At 35.8% G+C, this 19055-nt stretch overlaps 1 protein-coding gene across 8 annotated transcripts in view; it reads left to right on the top strand.

The window, feature by feature from the left end:
• UBE3A (ubiquitin protein ligase E3A) overlaps nucleotides 1–13885 on the top strand; it is a 44074-nt gene extending 30189 nt beyond the window's left edge. For 6 of the 8 annotated variants that reach the window (XM_014064424.2, XM_014064423.2, XM_087726536.1 and 3 more), the window contains 9 exons: nucleotides 1431–1741; nucleotides 3265–4526; nucleotides 6678–6822; nucleotides 8028–8233; nucleotides 9257–9421; nucleotides 10601–10756; nucleotides 10848–10921; nucleotides 12726–12869; nucleotides 13100–13885. In XM_014064424.2, the coding sequence (XP_013919899.2) occupies nucleotides 1431–1741; nucleotides 3265–4526; nucleotides 6678–6822; nucleotides 8028–8233; nucleotides 9257–9421; nucleotides 10601–10756; nucleotides 10848–10921; nucleotides 12726–12869; nucleotides 13100–13220 (2584 nt within the window). In that variant the 3' untranslated portion in view covers nucleotides 13221–13885. The remainder of the gene's footprint in view (nucleotides 1–1430; nucleotides 1742–3264; nucleotides 4527–6677; nucleotides 6823–8027; nucleotides 8234–9256; nucleotides 9422–10600; nucleotides 10757–10847; nucleotides 10922–12725; nucleotides 12870–13099) is intronic. The other 2 variants (XM_087726541.1, XM_087726540.1) reach the window with 1 other exon arrangement.
• The last annotated feature ends 5170 nt before the right edge of the window (nucleotides 13886–19055 follow it).

Raw genomic sequence — 19055 nt, 5'->3', positions numbered from 1 at the left:
TTTATGCCAGGGTACGAGGCTTCATCCACAGACAGCAGAAATCGAACTTGTGCCTGCTGTTTTAGTGGTAAATGCATTCTTCAAATTTCCATGGCTTAGAACAGGAGTGGGCACATAACTAAGATCAATCAGAAGGGTCGCATGAGAAACTGAAACTGTTGTTGATGGTTTAACCAATAGGGCTGTGAAGGTGAATAGGCACGCATGTAGGTACGCATACACATACATACATTGGGGAGGGAATAGTAATTGCCTTCAAAGTAAAAGCAACACAGTTGTATTGTGCACATTATTTATATTCTATTTTTAATTTCCAATTGATGTAACGTCAACCGGACAGGGACAACCAAAGGACTGGATTATGACCTGGAGCTGGTAAAATGCCTAGGTCTGGCTTAGAATATTTTTGTAAACCAATTATGGGGAAATGGAACATTGGAGAAACAACATAGAACAAAATATGTCATTTTTATCCTGAGCTTGATCATAACTTCAGAAAAGGAATTGACTATGCCTGTTACTTTTTATATATATACTTTAGTTTCTTTTACTTATACAGGTAGTCGTCGACTTGCAACAGTTCATTTAATGACTATCCGAAGTTACAACATCACTATAAAGTGCCTTATGACCATTTTTCACACTTAACGACCATTAAAGCAACCCCATGGTCAGGTGATCAAAATTGGCAACTGACTCATATTTATGACGGTTGCAGGGTCGCCTGACTCCCTTTTGTGACCTTCTGACAAGCAAAGTCAATGGGGAAACCCAGATTCATTTAACAACCGTGTTACTAATTAAACAGCTGCAGTGATTCACTTAATTGTGGCAAGAAAGGTCATAAAGTCAGACAAAATTAACAACTATCTCACTTTGCAAGATAAATTTTGGGCTCAATTGTACCAAGGATATGTGTTGTTCTCTGACTAGAGGTTGCATTTAACTTGCACTGATTGATGGATCGAATTTCTGTCCCACCTATCTGTTTTTCAATAGTCAAGGCAGCTTGCATAAATAAACTGCTATGAATTGATTCCAAAAAGAAGATCTTCTATTTCATTTTTACATGGTTTTAACTAAAATTCCATACAGTGAAGATGGTTACTTTCCTGTCATGGTGCTTAGGCCTTAGTTTAAGGATTTCTGTCTTAGATTTTTGTTGTTGAAATGAATTGAAAGTTAATGTTTAATTAAACTGCTATCTTAAACACTTTATATATTTTTTAAAATTAGATCAAGTTATACAAAATTAAACATAAAATTACATTTTATTTTATTTTATAGATGCATCTTATAATTCTAGATCTCTTAAACTGAGAGGGGTTACTTGAGAGCTTTACTAATCTGTGCTTTGCTGACCAATTGAATGAAGTTGAATATGCAAGCCATACTAATCCATGTACTTACTGTTTGAATGTTTGGTACAGGAAGCGAGCAGCTGCAAAGCATCTAATAGAACGCTATTACCATCAGTTAACTGAGGGTTGTGGAAATGAAGCCTGCACGAATGAATTTTGTGCTTCCTGTCCAACTTTTCTGCGTATGGATAACAATGCAGCAGCCATTAAAGCCCTCGACCTTTATAAGATTAATGCAAAACTCTGTGATCCTCATCCCTCCAAGAAAGGAACAAGCTCGGCTTACTTAGAAAATAATTCCAAAGGTGCCCACAACAACGTCTGCACTGACAGAAAAATGAACAAGAAGGAAATGCAAGGTCCAAGAGATGACTTTAAAGGTAAGCATTACAGAATGTTCAGCAAGGATGCAACATTGGATACAACTTTGTATAGTCTGCATTGTTTCATACAGCAGAGCAACTTATTATCTTGAGTATATATCATAATACAGATAGTCCTCACTCAATGATCATTTATTCAGCAACTGTTCGACATTGCAATAGCGCTGAACAAAGTTACTCACAACCTCCATTCAAATCTGTGGATTCTGCAGTCACATGATTATGATCTGGATGCTTGGCGATGGATGTGTTTGCGCTTATGACAGGTCACCAGGTATCCTGCAATCATGTGATCACCAGTTGTAATCTTTCTTGTGGCTTTCCCAGAAAGTCAACAGGGAAGATCACAACCAGAGATGGTATTCAGCCTGTTCAGACCAGCTTGCCTGAACCAGTAGTGCAAATTATGGGTGGGCCTGCCCCGGCTCCAAAATGTCCTATGTAGCCTTGTTTTCAAGCCGTGGGCATGCGTGCTAGCCACACACAGAATCAAAGTGCATGTGTGGACGGGGTGCAAGTGCAGTGAGCGACCATGCACTCACATTTGCAAACCGATAGGGAAAGTAAGTGAATACCACCCCTGGTCACAGCATACTGCCATTTATACGCTTGCTGAAAAAAATCTGTCTGGAAATCCAAGATTGGATTTCTGGATAAACCTTTTTCAGCCAGCCTCCTTAAGTCCAAAAAGGCTACTTAACAGACTCCAGTCTCCAGCAAATATTGGTTTTGCTGCCTCTTTGAGAGCAAAAGCATTGCTTGACAGACTCAGGACCCTTCATAGGCAGCATTTTTGCTCTTAAAGTAACTGGGGGGGGGGGGGGGGAGTCCATTTTCATCCAGCCTTTTTGAGAATAAAAATGCTGTCCTCTGAAGAAACTTTGCCCCAAACAGAGTAGAATCCCTCTTGCAAATAACATTTTTGCTGTCAAAAATGGAGGGTTTTTTACCCAGCTTTGAGAGCAAAAGCACAGCCTAACAGATTGATTTCATCCTGGGTAGGATGAAGTCTGGCCAGCGGTCAGGAGAACTGAAGCGCTAGGCTGAAGAAGATAGGAATACGAAGAAAGTCAGGATGCAGTTCTAAAGTTGGGTCAGATCACATGCCAATCACCATTACCAAAATTACCATAATTTCAGGCTCAATTATAATCATAAATCAAGGATTACATATAACTGGAAATAACCCTTAGAGATGTTGATATTTTTTTATGTTAACAAAAAAAACCCTCTCATTCTGGCATAATTTTAAAAATATATGTATATATCAGGTTGAGATTATTTATTCCTCCATTCAGAATTTAGAACCAGAATACTTTTAAAAGTTTGTAAAGGGTGAACTTAATTAACAGATGTAAGGTATAGAGTTTTTGTAAGTAGGAAAATAAGTTGTGCGTTCTGATTGCAGAAACTGTTAATTACTGTTGAAGGTTGTAAATAGTCATTCTTTTAATGCCTTTTATGTAAATGTATTTAACTTGACTTCAATAATACTTTTGGTTTTGTTTTTAAATATCTAGATGTGACTTTTTTAACAGAAGAAAAAGTATATGAAATTCTTGAACTATGTAGAGAAAAAGAAGACTATTCTCCCTTAATCCGTGTCGTTGGGAGAGTATTTTCTAGTGCTGAGGCTTTGGTACAGAGTTTTCGAAAAGCCAAGCAGCATACTAAGGAAGAATTGAAGTCTTTACAAGGAAAAGATGAAGATAAAGATGAAGATGAAAAAGAAAAGGCTGCATGTTCTTCTGCCATGGAAGAAGATTTAGTTGCACCATCATCATCATCATCCTCGTCATCAAGAATGGGTGACAGTGCACAGGGGGATAACAACCTGCAAAAATTAGGCCCAGATGAAGTATCTGTAGATATCGATGCAATCAGACGGGTCTACAATAGATTACTTTCTAATGAAAAGATAGAAACTGCCTTTTTAAATGCACTTGTGTACTTGTCACCCAATGTTGAATGTGACTTGACTTATCATAATGTGTACTCTCGAGATCCTAACTATCTCAACTTGTTTATTATTGTTATGGAAAATGGTAATCTTCATAGTCCTGAGTACCTGGAAATGGCACTACCGTTGTTTTGCAAAGCAATGAGTAAGCTCCCCCTTGCAGCTCAAGCAAAATTGGTCAGACTGTGGTCAAAGTACAGCGCAGACCAGATTCGACGAATGATGGAAACTTTTCAGCAGCTTATAACCTACAAAGTCATAAGCAATGAATTCAATAGTCGTAACTTAGTAAATGATGATGATGCTATTGTTGCTGCTTCAAAGTGCTTAAAAATGGTTTACTATGCAAATGTAGTAGGAGGAGATATAGACACAGATCACAATGAAGAGGAGGATGAAGAGCCTATCCCAGAATCTAGTGAATTAACTCTACAAGAACTCCTGGGTGAGGAAAGAAGAAATAAAAAAGGACCTCGGGTAGACCCTCTGGAAACTGAACTTGGCGTAAAAACTATAGATTGCCGAAAGCCACTTATCCTCTTTGAAGAGTTTATCAATGAACCACTGAATGATGTTCTAGAAATGGACAAAGATTATACATTTTTCAAGGTAGAAACAGAAAATAAATTCTCCTTTATGACATGCCCCTTTATACTGAATGCCGTTACCAAGAACCTGGGATTGTATTATGACAACAGAATCCGTATGTACAGTGAACGTCGTATAACTGTCCTTTACAGTTTAGTTCAAGGCCAGCAGTTAAACCCATATTTGCGACTCAAAGTCAGACGTGATCACATCATAGATGATGCGCTTGTTCGGGTAAGTGACTTGATATATAAAACATCTATTGCTGTTTAAAAAAATAGAGGAGTCTTAATATTTTATTAATATTCTTTGGGGTCTTCTGGACATATTCAAAATGTACCTTAAACATTATTTACATACTAGATAGAGTTTCTGACCAAAGAACAAAGGTTTTGGTGCAGTAGAATAAAAACCATTCCATAATCTGTTTGGTTTCTTTAAGTATAAAACAGTATTCAAATTTAACTGGAAAAAATTGTTGATAGCTTTTGTTTGATCAAGACCAAAGCAATTAGCTATAAACGTTTCTAGAGTATTTTGTTTTAATTATTGAAACAAAATTTAAGCATTTTGAAGTTGACTTTACAAGGATGAAATAATTGCACTACATTTTTTTTTAAAGATAAGTTTGGAATATATACAATAATAGCTATGAATTAACATATCATGATAACCCCATCATATTGATGTATCCATGGACAATGATACAAAGAGTAGAAAAAGAAAAAAGAAAACACTACCATCTTTGTTTTAATATGGATCTGAAAAGCAGATATTTTGGAAAATGTATTTTTTAGTTCAGGAAGTTATTGTTCTTTTTTCAGTGTTTTTTTCAATTATTGCCTTTTTTATATTGAGCAAGTGCTACAGTTTTGTTAAATCATGAATATTGCCAGTTAATAGCTCAGATGGAGTCCTTAAATTTTAATTGTTTAAGACATTATATTTGACTTAGCTGATTTTCATTTAATTAATTCCTATATGTTTAAAAAAACATTTTTTTCCATTTTGCAATGCAGTAATACAGTTAATTCTCTGAAAATATGAATTTAATAGTTTAAAACATAAATTGCTGATACTGTGTTAAGCAATTGTTTAATTAACAGGCTAAATTGTTTAGTGTCACATATTATGTTGATCCACATATAAGTCATCTAGCTATTAGTCATTAGAATATGTTGAAATCAAGATTCTCAAGAGAATTCCTTTTCCCAGGGAAAACTTTACATTCCTTTTAAATGGTGCATTCATGGAAAAGGAGCACCAATAGTAGAATATGCAAAACAAAAAAAGTATTTGCTTATTGGTATTTTAATACATGATTGATCCCAGATGCTTCAGACTAATTGGGTATATCCTGAAATTCATTGTGTTTCTTGTAGCATACAGGTAGTCCTCGACTTACAACACTTCATTTAGTGATCATTCAAATTACAACAGCAAAATGTGACTTTTAACTTTTTCACAGTTACAACTTTTACAGCATCCCCATGATCATGTGACCAAAATTCAGATGATTGGCACCTGGTTCATATTTATGACCAGTGCTGTGCCCCAATGTCATCTTATCATCTTTTGCAACCTTATGACAATCAAAGTCAATGGGGAACCAGATTCACTTAACAATTGGGTTACTAACTTATCAAGCACAGCGATTCATTTACCAATCGTGGCAAGAAAAGTCATAAAATGGGGAAAAGTTCAGGAAAGGACAACACGTACTTTCCTGAAATACTCCTCAGCCCAGTGTGAAACATTGAGTAGGGGGATGAGGGGAAAAAAGTCATTCTGGAGACTTTCATGGTGGTAATGAATGCAGAAATCTCTCGCCCTCTCCCTCACTCCCTCTCTCCCTCTCCCTCCTTCCCTCTCTCTCTCCCACTCCCTCACTCCCCCCTCTCTCTCTTGAAAGGTAACCCCAGAGTGAAGATTAGTGCAAATAGTGACACCACAATTCGATTCTCACTCTTTGGCAGTTATCTGAAAAACAATTTACAAAGCAAGTTACTATTTTATATGTCCTTGTTCCACACCAATCTCACTGAAATGTCACCCATGTGGTGTTTTTCTACTATGCTTCTAACCCTTACGTTTCAACCCAGTTAATTTAATTGTATGCTTCTCAACAAGGTAAGCCAAAAACAGGTTCGTTTTGTATCCCTTCCCTTGTAAATTCATTATGACCCTATTCTCTGTGGCAGAGTAAAATTATATTATAAAAACCTATTGTAGCTATTCCCCCAAAATGAAGTCGCAATGTTCTCAGTATGGACTTTAGAAAGATGTTTTTAAGCTTTGGCATTGTGTCTTTTGATGGTTGTAAAATTACATTCATGTTCAATGATATGCACTTACTGAAAGATTATTTTATTTCTCACCCTGTAGTTAGAAATGATTGCAATGGAAAATCCAGCTGATTTGAAAAAACAGTTGTATGTAGAATTTGAAGGAGAACAAGGGGTTGATGAAGGAGGAGTTTCCAAAGAATTTTTTCAACTAGTTGTAGAAGAAATCTTCAACCCCGATATTGGTAAGTAAGTAATTTTCATGGTTAGTGTTAATTGCACTCCTCACTATTTTTTCACTGCATGTTCTGTGATTAAAGTGTTATGCCAAGACTGAAGATGCCCTACCTCAAGTCTATCCCCTCTCATGGAAATTTGCTGGATGAGGGCCACACTCAACCAGCCCAGCCTTGCTGTTCTGAGGAGAAAGTGAATGAAGATCTCCTTGTAACCTAATTTGAGCTGATTTGGGGCAGGGAAGTGAGATAAAAATCTACCAAGTAAATAAAGCATTTATCCAGGATATAATTGGGTGGAATCTGCTGACCTAAAATTAAAATGAAATTGACATAGTTTCATGCAATACCCAAATTATTGAAATACCTTTAAGTTTTTATATTATTTTATGAGTTTGGCGCCAATATTTGTTTAGATGTTTAAATATTTATATTAATCAAACACACGTACTGTGTGAAATCACATGGTCCTGATTACTACCTAAATTGATTGTTGATTCCTGCTGGGATTGAATGCTTTTGCTTTGAATCTATTTAATACAGAAAATGGAAATTATTCATTTTGTCATCTCAGAAAAGTCAATCATCAGTGATAATTGGGTTTTGTTCAGATTTTTAAAAAAATCTACTTCAGTAAAATTACATAATATCCTTCTTAAAAAGATGCATACGATTTTTGCCTGTAAAAATGCACATAAAATGTCTCCTTCAGCAGAAATATCTTGCACATTCAATGGTGGTTACAGTTTAATATTTCCCTGAAATGTTAGAAAAACTGTGCAAGTTGTTTTTGACATAGGGATTTTAAAAAGGAATTTTATTTCATGCTCTCTTCCATTGTGCTTTGCATACGTATGCAAACGTTTGGAACATTTCTACTATATTTTTTTTCTGAATCTAAATAGTGTTAAAGATACACACAAAAGTCATTTATTATTCTTGATAAAAGCCTGAACTCTTGGTTGTTTTCTCTCACTACTCAGCTTTTAAAGTTCTGTTCATTTAAAATGAATATTAAGGAACAATGGTGGCTTTATCATTTTGAGCTTTCATATAAAGTACAGATGTCTATTTAATGTGCTGAACAGTATATTATGAATTAAAATGACTAAATAACACATGGAATTTAAAAGTGAAAAATTGATAATCAGAAAATGTCTAGTTACTGAACCTAACCTCATTAAATCTGAAATCCTGTAACTTTTTTTATATAGGAATGTTCACTTACGATGAATCCACAAAATTGTTTTGGTTTAACCCATCCTCTTTTGAAACTGAGGGACAGTTTACACTGATTGGGATTGTATTGGGCCTGGCTATTTACAATAATTGTATTCTGGATGTCCATTTTCCAATGGTTGTCTACAGGAAATTAATGGGCAAAAAAGGAACTTTCCGTGATCTGGCAGACTCTCATCCTGTAAGTCCTTTAAAGATTTCCTACTGTTTGGAAGTCTGCACTTCAGTGTTGTTATATTTTAAACCTGGTGACACTATAGTATATTCTGAATATTCACCTTTGGATGAGTGTGTACATCTCTTATTTTTAATTTAGAAAACTTGGGAAATGAGGATCAATATTGTCTCAGAATTCCGTAAAGAAGTAATAATAATTTGCTGAGATAGTATCTGACACTGCATTTATACAAGCTATCAATTATATGACTGCTAATGTGGATTTTAAGAATGTTAGTATAAAATAAGATTTGTACACATCTAATAAATATACTCTAGAACTCTGCTAATCTTGAAAAAGATGGCCACACACTGTTATTTGTCTGAAACAGAATTCAGTATCTGCAGACTTAATTTATAAAAACACTGCCATGACCTGCAGTGATGTGGCTATGAAATGTAAAATGTGGATGTCTTAACTGACAAAGGTTCTTTGTTATTTCTTTTTAAATAGCTGTGTAATCTTAACATTGCATACTAGGCTTGTTCCAAGTGATGGACGTTAGCAGAGGATGACATAGCAAAGCCACATTTTGAGGAGAGAACAGGTCCCAGATTCATTCACTTCTGAAGCATAATTAGTTGTGATCAAGTTATCAGTATGCTCCCAATATTGCATAGGTTTTTAAATGAGGAAAAACTGTGGTATCTGATTAGAGGAATGGTGATGAGTGATTTAAATTTTTAACTTTTTCAGCCAAATTTGCCATCTTTTTCTAGCTATCGGAAGCAATATATTTCCAGGATATGAAAAACAGCTTTTAAAGTGTAGTTTGTTAAAACAAGGCATCCTTTGGGGAAAGAAACAAATTAAGGCACTTCCTTCTTTTCTCATCCAATTCTCAATCTCCAACAGTTGCTTTTAATATTCAAATAACTGTTACAATTAGATACATACATCTAGCTTGGTTCTTAATGTTTGTACACATTCTATGCATCAGGCTTCTTGTGCTTTTTAAGGCTACATGAAATATATTTACTGTTTTAGGTTCTCTACCAGAGCTTAAGAGACTTGTTGCAGTATGAGGGAAGTGTGGAAGACGATATGATGATAACCTTCCAGATATCTCATACAGATCTCTTTGGTAATCCAATGATGCATGATTTAAAGGAAAATGGAGATAAAATCCCTATTACAAATGAAAACAGAAAGGTAATATAATATGGCTGCCACCAATTATACAGTGATTATCTAAGTAAGTGGTATTCTAAAACTGCAAAGATAGCATATTGAGTAAATACATTCTGCAACCTGTTTGTATTATGCAAATTAATTTTTTCAGGATCTTTGTTTATATGATTTGCTTATATGATTGAATACTATAATGACCCATGCCATAGTAGGGACAAAAAGTATATAGAGCACTAAAGTCTGCTCCCAACCTTTCTTTAACCATTCAAAGTATTTCCATAAGCTTTCAACTAGAGTTTCATAAGAGCTAGAATTTTGCTTCAGATAAGTGAAGTTTGTGCCTGACTAGAAGCTGAATTTCTCTGATGTTTCTAGCTGCATTTCTGATGCATCTTGGTAATCATGATATACATTTATTTGGCTTTCTTTACGGGCATTGAGATTACAACTTTCAGTATTCCTAATTATTACCTAGAGTGCACTAAGTTGAGGAAAGATGATAATGGATATGTTCTCTAAGCTTGGATTTTCATTTATAGATATTTCATTACCTACTTAAATCCATCTTTAGTCCTGAAGATGTTATGGGAAGAGGGGGGGGGGGAGGGAATTAAACTTCTGCCAATGAAAAACTAAGCCTAGAGAATCCTAGTGACCCAAACCTTCAGCTACATATATTCTATATCATCAGAAGAATAGTATATAAGGAAAAGAACCATGAGTGCAGCCTGTGCTTTGATGTAAAATAAGGATTTGTTGTTTTTTTTTAAAGCTAATATTTTTTAATTTAAAAGTAAAATAAGAGAATGACAAATAATGTAAAAGCAAGTCACGAAAGCACATCAGTAACATTGATTAAATGAATAAAAATATATCTTGTATTAGATAGGGACTCCTTTGTTAAGAAATCGAAAGCCACTGTTCACTAGCAACTTAATAACTTCATTATATTTCAGCCTTGTAGAGGTGAATGATAAATAAAGAAAACATAAAATTCTTGTTTATGAAATAATCTGAAGTTTGTAGAATTCATAAAATCTTACAGATGTGTAAGTCTTAGAGCTACTAAACGAAAGGAAGTTCATATCTAGTTTGTGAGAGGATGGTGGGAAAAGCATAGTTCTCTTTATTTGAGACAAAGGCTCATAGAAAACCTAGAAAAGAAGCTTGATGTTGTCGGCTTTTTTTTTTATTAAACAGGAATTTGTTAATCTGTATTCTGACTACATTCTGAACAAATCAGTGGAAAAACAATTTAAGGCCTTTCGAAGAGGATTCCACATGGTAACCAACGAATCTCCCCTAAAATATTTATTTAGACCTGAGGAGATTGAATTGCTTATTTGCGGAAGTAGGGTAAGGCATTTTAATTGAATGGAAAAAAATTTACTGGTTTTGCTGTTGGTGCTAAATTGTATAATGGTGATACAGTATATTCTATTTACAGAATCTTGACTTCCAAGCCCTAGAAGAAACCACAGAATATGATGGTGGCTACACCAGAGATTCTCTTATAATTAGGTATGGGGACTAAGCTTTTCTATGTACAGTTACAGAAAGTGGTACTTATATCTCCAAACAAGGAGATTAGCCAAATATGATACAGGTCTCAAAATTGTAAAAGAAAGGGGGAAACTTGAAAGCCTTCAATCTTTAGCTAGACTTTCAAACAAGAAATTTCAGGTGATGGGCATGGTTGCTAAAATAAAAGTAGTAAAAATTGGAGTGATCTCCATTTCCTGTTTTTAAACTGCCATATCCTATAAAGCAGTGGTCCCCAACCCCCGGTCCGCGGACCATTGCCGGGCCGTGGAGTACCTGGCACCTGGCCACGCAGCGACCGGGGGCCATGATCGCTGCAGCGGCCGGGGGACATGATCGCTGCAGCGGCCGGGGGACATGATCGCTGCAGCGCAAAGGCTCCTGGGCCGTGCGCAAAAGCTCCTGGGAAGAGAGCCCCGCGCAGGTACGCACGTGTGGCCCAAAGCTGACGTGTACCTGCGACCCTGCAGACGTCTCCCCAGTCTCCCTGCGGCTATAAACAATGTGTCGTCGCGAACAACGCCCCCCCACCCCTGCGTGCGCTCAGCGGGCCACGGTAAAATTATCAAAGGCTGACTGGTCCGCGGCGATAAAAAGGTTGGGGACCACTGCTATAAAGCATCAGTTAACTCTCTGTAGGCATATATTGGAGTCACCATCAGTCTCTTTACACATTAAAAATTATTTTTTAAGTATCATGTATAAATAACTTATATTTCATAACTGCCTTGAGTGGCTGATACAATTTTGTTGTGTCGGCATAGAGACATCTTGGGCTTTTCCAAAAAAGAAGGCCAAGACCAAGTTATCTCACCATTCCTGTATTTTCTACCAGCTAGCAGTATGTGCTTATTAGCATTTCAACACTCTTGGACTGTATAAAGGAGACATTAGACATCTCTTTTCTAACGAGTGAATAAAGCTTTCTTACTCTCAACTGAGTAACTTGAGAGATGTTTTACTGCATTGGTGTAAGCAAGCTATTTGCATCCCTCAAAAGACGGTAATAAGAAAGTCACAACTATTAAAGATGGAATCTGGTCATAGTAAAATCCATGTGAATATATGAGATACTCTGCTTATGCAGGCATCATAATTGACCTGTTGTAGTCTCCATGCATAGGGAGAGTTTAATTTTGACAGTCACTTTCATATAATTTTGAAGTACCCCAATCAATTATTTCTAAAAAGAAAATAAATCTATGCTGTTTTCTGCAATCCACATATTTTAGCTGGACTGATGTAACCAGATTTCCTTCTGTATAAGTTATTTTAGAGATTATTATTATCTTTAATGAGACCAAAAATTATATTATAATCTTGTGCCTATGGAGATTCTCAGTCATCCAGTTTGTGGTTGTCCCAAAGGTGCTTTCTCAAGAGGCAACTGGACTTTCAGTGAAGGTGTTTCATTTCTTATCCAAGAAGCTTTTTCAGCTCTAGCTGGATGTTGAGGAATGGAAGGATTTATACTCCTTCCAGACAGGTGGTCAAATGAGTATGAGCATGTTAGATTGTCTGCTAGGAGTCTAAATCCTTCCATTCCCCACCATCCAGTCATACTTGAAGAAGCTTCTTAGATGAGAAACAAAAACGTCTTCAAAGAAAAACCAGAAAATCCCATTGCCTCTTGAAAAAGCACCTTTGGGATGATTACAATCTTGTATTGGATACTTCTAAAGCAAATGTCAAAAGGCAAGTTTTATGCAGATTATCTCTAAGCAGTCATTTGTGTTATTTGTACTGCATAGTTTCTTTTTCTGTTTATTTTTCACTTCTGCAGGGAATTTTGGGAAATAGTCCATTCATTTACAGATGAGCAAAAAAGACTCTTCCTCCAGTTTACAACAGGGACAGACAGAGCGCCAGTAGGAGGACTTGGAAAACTAAAGATGATTATAGCCAAAAATGGCCCTGACACCGAAAGGTAAAGTCTTTAAAATTCAGAAATAGGTAGAAAATGTAGTTAAGCAATAGGTTTTCAACTTCATCCCAAATGAGGGTTACATAAACTCACCCATGCATTTGAATAACCCGATTCTTTAAAAAGTGAAAAATAAAACATGGCTAAAATATCAGTATTTCTTATGCTAAGCTAATTGAACTGTTTGCATTTCAAGACAATTCTGAGACTCGGTTCTTTTCTTTCTTCTCCAGGTTACCTACATCTCATACATGCTTTAATGTCCTCTTGCTTCCGGAATATTCCAGCAAAGAGAAACTTAAGGAGAGATTGTTGAAGGCCATCACATATGCCAAAGGATTTGGCATGCTGTAACGAATTAAATAAAAGGGATAAAACGATTGGTGGCAATGGTGTCCCTGTCCAAAAATCAGTAAGAGAAAACCCACAAAAGGCCATAAGCTTATAGCAAGCAAGCTACCGTAGTCACCTGTATTTGGGCCTCCCTTCTTCACTTGGGGACTCTGGGCTGGAACAGCAGATTTCAGCTGCTTCTATGAACAAATTATTTTCTTTTAGCGTGAAAGTGTTACATATTCTTTCACTTGTATGTACAGAGAGGTTTTCCTGAATATTTATTTTAAAGGGTTAAATCACTTTTGCTTGTGTTTTATTACTGCTTGAAGTTGAGCCTTTTTGAGTATTTACAAGAAAACAAAACTGTACTCTCCCAAGGAAAATATTGCCATCATTTGTAGATTGTGTAACCTTTAAGTATGTGCTACATTTTTGTCCCAGTTATCAAATCAAAATCGGGAACTGTACTTTTTGAACAGTTTTGCTTTTGAAACTTGAAGTCTTGGAAAACAAAATGGTGTGATGCAATGACTGCTGTTCTAGCCCCCAAAGACATTTGTGGAAAAGCATTAGAATCAATAAAGATGGAAGGGAGAACTTGGAATGTTAAATTACAGCCTTCAGACCTTTACTTTTAGCCACAGCACAACAATTAAACAAAAACTAAAAGTCATTTCATTATATACGTTGTCTTTCACATGTCTTGTTTTGTAATATCGGGTTTTTAATTAGCAAGATTTCTGGCCATATAGAAATGTGAGCGCAGTTAATTTCACCTTTTTTATTTTTAAGGAAAATATTTACTGGGAAAAATGGATTTCAGCCAAACAACTTTAGAATATAGGAAAATGTGGGGGAAATCATGTTGGGTCTATAAACAAAAGCATGTGAAGTGCACTTAAAAAGAAGCTATTGATTTATCTTACGTTGACATTTTAAATAGACGATTCAGTCTTCCCTGCAAGCTTTTTTAAAAAATGTACTGCTGTTTCTTTATCAAAGCATATGATCAGTGCTACAGCAAGGAAATGCTTTTTTTCCCCTCCTCCTCATCTAGCAACGGGGAAATGATTTTTAAAGGATACATTTGCATTGTAATACTCCAAGTTATTCCTTCAATGTATAGAAAGTAAATCCTAAATTCACTTCTCTCTTTTACATGGCATATCATAAGTTCAGAATGTAAAACTTTTACAGAGCATCCCTACACACTGCTCATGGCTGCTATTACAGTATGAATAAAAGGATCATACATGCTTTATCAAGACAATACAGGTGGTGTTCCTCTCACTGTAAATGTCAGCTGATGTGTAGAAGTGAGCTTGTGCCTTGGTAATAGCTATTCCTGCAATTGGTGCAGAATTGGAATTAGTGAAAAAAGATTAAACTCTGAAATCCTTGGAAGAGGAATATGTCTTTCAGGATTGCTTTATTTTTTAAAACAATAGTAGTAGAAACAGATAATTCTTCTGTTAATACAATGTCAAATAAAATAACAATGCTGGTTCAGTGACAAAGAAAAAAAAGTCATGTTCTTAGTATGATATTAGGTCCAAATATCATTGGAATTTCTTGGTGAAGAAGAATAAAATCATAGAATAGAAAGACAGGGATAGAATCAACATGTGAAGTGTTAATACCACTTTATAAATCCTTGATAAAGGCGCACTTGAAATACTGCATCCAGTTTTGGTCACCACAATGTAAAAAAGATGTTGAGATGCTAAAAAGAGTGCAGAGAAGAACAAAGAAAAGATCCTCAGAATAAAAAAAATAATTATTCAATCAGAATAAAAACCGACTACAGGAAGCTGATCTCTAGATATTGCTAAATGTCATACTCCTCAGTTTAGAAAACCGTGGAAATAATTTGCATAAAAACAAGCAAAAGTATTCCTTACGGCAGGGGTCCCAATCCCCATTCCATGGACCGGCACTGGGCTGTGGCATGCCAGAAACCAGGCTGTGCAAACAAGCAAAGCCCCATATGCAGAATGCCAGGCAGCACACGAAACCACACACCCTCAGTCCATGGAAAAACCTCTCCATGGAACTGGTCTCTGGTGCCCAAATGGTTGGAGAGGGAGGGGCGCTGCCTTAAGACCTGAGAATGACACATTGGTGGTATATGAGCATGGAAAAGTAAAACATTAGCAGACTTCCAAGATTGATCTCAGCTATTTGAGATAGACCAGCTTAGGAAACTGATTCCAAAGGAAGGCTAGGATTATACTAAATTGTTTAGGCTAAAGTCTTCCTGTGGGGATAGTTTCTGAGCTGGCCTACCTTGTAGAGATCATACCAGCAGCTGCCTTAAATTGCTGGGAATTTTCCCAAGTTCCGAGACCTCCGCTTGAGCTATAAGATCCATGTTAGATTCCATGTATGACAATTATGTGGCAAAGAATTATAATAGGTTAAAATTACATGGATTGCATGTAATACTGATTTAAACAGTAACAACCAAGAAGTTATTTTGGGATGCACTAAAACTCTTGATTTTCCTTACTAGGCTCATGCAGTCTTAGATATTAAAAATATAAGGCTTCCATTTTAGTCCAATACCAGAAATTTCATCCTGGGATAAACTCAAGAGAGAATATATCTTGGAAATCAAGTTAGGAAAGCCATTTTCATTTGAATAGAGGACCAACATGGCATACATGGATTATGTGCCCATAAACATTTCTTCTGGGGCCAGCCTGCCCTGGACTTCTTTTCATATTAAGAGGGAGGAAAAGTGTACCAATTTCTGAGTGCCCTTAGTTTTCATTTTTCATTTCATCACAGGCCTATAAGTGTTCAAAAATAAAGTGACAAAACTACAGGATAATTTTGAGATTCAAAAGAAGGTGTTGCATTCTTAGTGATCCCTGTTCTAGTACACTTGATGTAATAAATAAAAATTCACAGGCAAAGCCATTTAAATTACTATAAGAATTAATTCTTAACCTGTTTTTATTTACATAAATAACATACTTGCATATTAACAGAGACAGAAAAATAATTATAGTAAATTGAAAATTTCTTGTTCCAAGAAATGGAGAGACTGAGAGCTGATTACTACATCCAACCCCTTGCTTCACAAGTTTAATTTTGCATACAATCAAAAAACAACTATAATGTTCAATCATTTTAGAATTTAACAGCATCAAATTCTTTAAAATGATAAGAAAAAGCAGCTTGATGAAAAGGACACCAAGAGGATCCTAGCATTGTTATTTTTGCTAAATGGTCAGATCTGATTTAAATAAATGATTTTTTTAATATTAAAAGAATACTTTTGTAATCTATAATTAATGCCGCAGTTTAATTTTTGCTGCAAATTAAGCTCTCATATTTTAAGAAGCAATTGTACTTTTTTACAGTCATGGTGTTTAAATGCATGTTGATCTTCAGTATAAGTAATGAACTATTCTATACTTTTTCATGATTCAGGTTACCCAAATCAATACAATCTGAATGGTAACAAAGTGTAGAATAAAAGTTGATTACTTACACTGAAGATCAACATGCATTTAAATCAATTAATAGGAATATGGTGCAGAAAAGATAGGAAATGTCTGTTTCCACAAGCTTAAACTTTAAAAGTACATGATTTACACATATTTTTCATATTTATTAATCAAATGTATAGAAGATTGGTAAGGATCACTCTAAGATACAGCAGTTAAGATCACTAACTTTCCCTGCCTGTTATTTACAGGGCAGGAATAGAAAACATTTGCAGAACATATTCCCAATATATACTTAGATTCTAGTAAATGATGAAGCACCACTTAAGAAAACTAAAAGAAGGATAGTCTGTTTTAGTCAATATTAATCCCAGAAGAGCTCTTAAACTTGGAAAGAAAATTGTCCAAGTCTTATTTTGTAATCATTTGATTAGGGCTATTATTCAGCCAATGTCTTTCAATGAAATTCTCTTCAGTAAGTAACTTATTGTAATATTCCCATATTAAAATATCTAATGGCCTGTCTTTTTGGGTGAAATCCATGTCCAGTTTCTTTATTGTAATGCTTCGATGGTTGATCTCTGTACCTACTGGATTCCATTTTCTCTGCTCCTGAGTGTTATCCCATACAAAATCCCGATTTATCTGACATTTCTGGTCTATCTGTTCCTGCAGTCTGTCAGAGTAATAGTCCTGTAAATGGCAGAGTCGTTCTTGTTTTAAAGTGGCAACTTTCTCAAGAAAGAGCTTGATCTTATCATTTAAAAAGTCATAATTGTGTACTTTAAAATTTTTAGTCTTGCTGTTGCATATTTCTAAATGTATGGAGTCCAAATTCAAGAAAAGACTCCTTGAATTTGGTCTCCATTTATGACTTCTGCTCTTAGCATTTGGGCATTTTTCTTTCAAAAAATCCTCTTCTGGATATCTCAGAGCTGAAGACATACTAGGATCTGTAGCCTGATGTGCCGAATGCAATGGCTGGGGGTAGATTTTTGCAAAGCCATACTTCACACTGGACAATCTGCCATTTTCTTGATTACAGGAAATATGGGACCTTTTGCATCTAGCAGAGCTGGCAGGTTGAATAAAACCAAGCTGACCTTCAGAAACTCCTTTAGCACCTGGGGTGACTCTCTTCTGACATTGCAGTTGAGCATTCAATTCCCCTGAAGCTGGAATGGAATTCTGTCGTTCTTTAATCTCAGCTTCCTTACCTTGCCAGATTTTGTAGCTGCTGTGACTGTTAGTGACAGAGGCGGCAGCTTGCTGCTTCTGAATTCTACATGGAGCTGAAATAGCTCTGAGGGCTTCTGTATTCTGCAGTAGAACTCCAATCGCTTTCTTACTATCGTCAGTCACAACAGAATGCAGATTGGGAAAGAGATTCCGAGAAAGCTGTTTGACGAGCTCTCGATCCCCAAATAGCTTGGCATGAGCCACTTCAGATTTCCTGAGCTTAGTGGTGAATCTGTTGTACAAGATTCTCTGGTCAAGAATTATGGCATTTTCAGCCTGTTTCTTCAGGGAGTTTAGAATCCTAAACTGCTTATTTAACAGGATCTCTTCTTTTTCATTGTAAGAGGAAGCCAGCTGGGATTTCTTTCCATCTTTGAATTTAGCTTTTTCATCCATCGTGGGAGCTGGAAATTTAAATCTGAAGCCACAACCCGTGCTTAGGTTTTATAATCTTTCGACTGCTCATTCTTCTTTTCACAGCAAATCATATTTCAACAATATATGTTACTGGAGTGAGCAACATGTTTTTGGACTTCCCCCAAAACGTATTATGAATCATAAGAAACCCTGATCAGCTACATCAATAGTCAAGGGTTTGTTGATCAGATCAAGTTCCTTTGTTGTTAAGGAAGCAAAAATGAAAGCTTCCTCTTCAAAGTAATACCTGGGGTGGTGGATTTACCAGTATTTGATTCCTGCCATGAAAGAACTATTAAATTTTGTAGGAGTATGCTACCGTTTTCTACAACATTAGATTAAATGGTATACGTTAGATTTCATTTTTTAAAGAAATTGCTCCAATTTCAAAGATCAAGTCTTGCAAACTAAGAACTAAACTTAAGAACTAACCTATGTATGTATGTACAGTATATGAATGTAAAGAAGCCATACCTTTGGCTCTAATTCTAAGTCAGTTCCTATTTATTTCATTCCTAATGACTTTGTGGAGATTTTTTTTAAAAAAAAGAAACAATAGTACATGGCATCAGTAGGAATCAAACAAATGACTATTAGACTTGTTTTAACTTATAGTGGTTCCTAGACCTCGGCAGCGCTGGAAAAGTAAAATAGGATCAGAGAAAGAACATCAAGACTATATAGGCTAAATGGGAAAGTAGTGGGAAACTTTCAGAAGGCAAGGACCTTCTTAAAAAATGAA

The sequence above is a fragment of the Thamnophis sirtalis genome, unplaced genomic scaffold, assembly GCF_051295495.1.
Source record: "Thamnophis sirtalis isolate CommonGarterSnake01/CBP01778 unplaced genomic scaffold, rThaSir2_p1.2 scaffold_12, whole genome shotgun sequence".
Taxonomy (NCBI): domain Eukaryota; kingdom Metazoa; phylum Chordata; class Lepidosauria; order Squamata; family Natricidae; genus Thamnophis; species Thamnophis sirtalis.
Note: the sequence above shows the minus strand (reverse complement) of the source record. Positions and strands in the feature narration are given on the sequence as shown.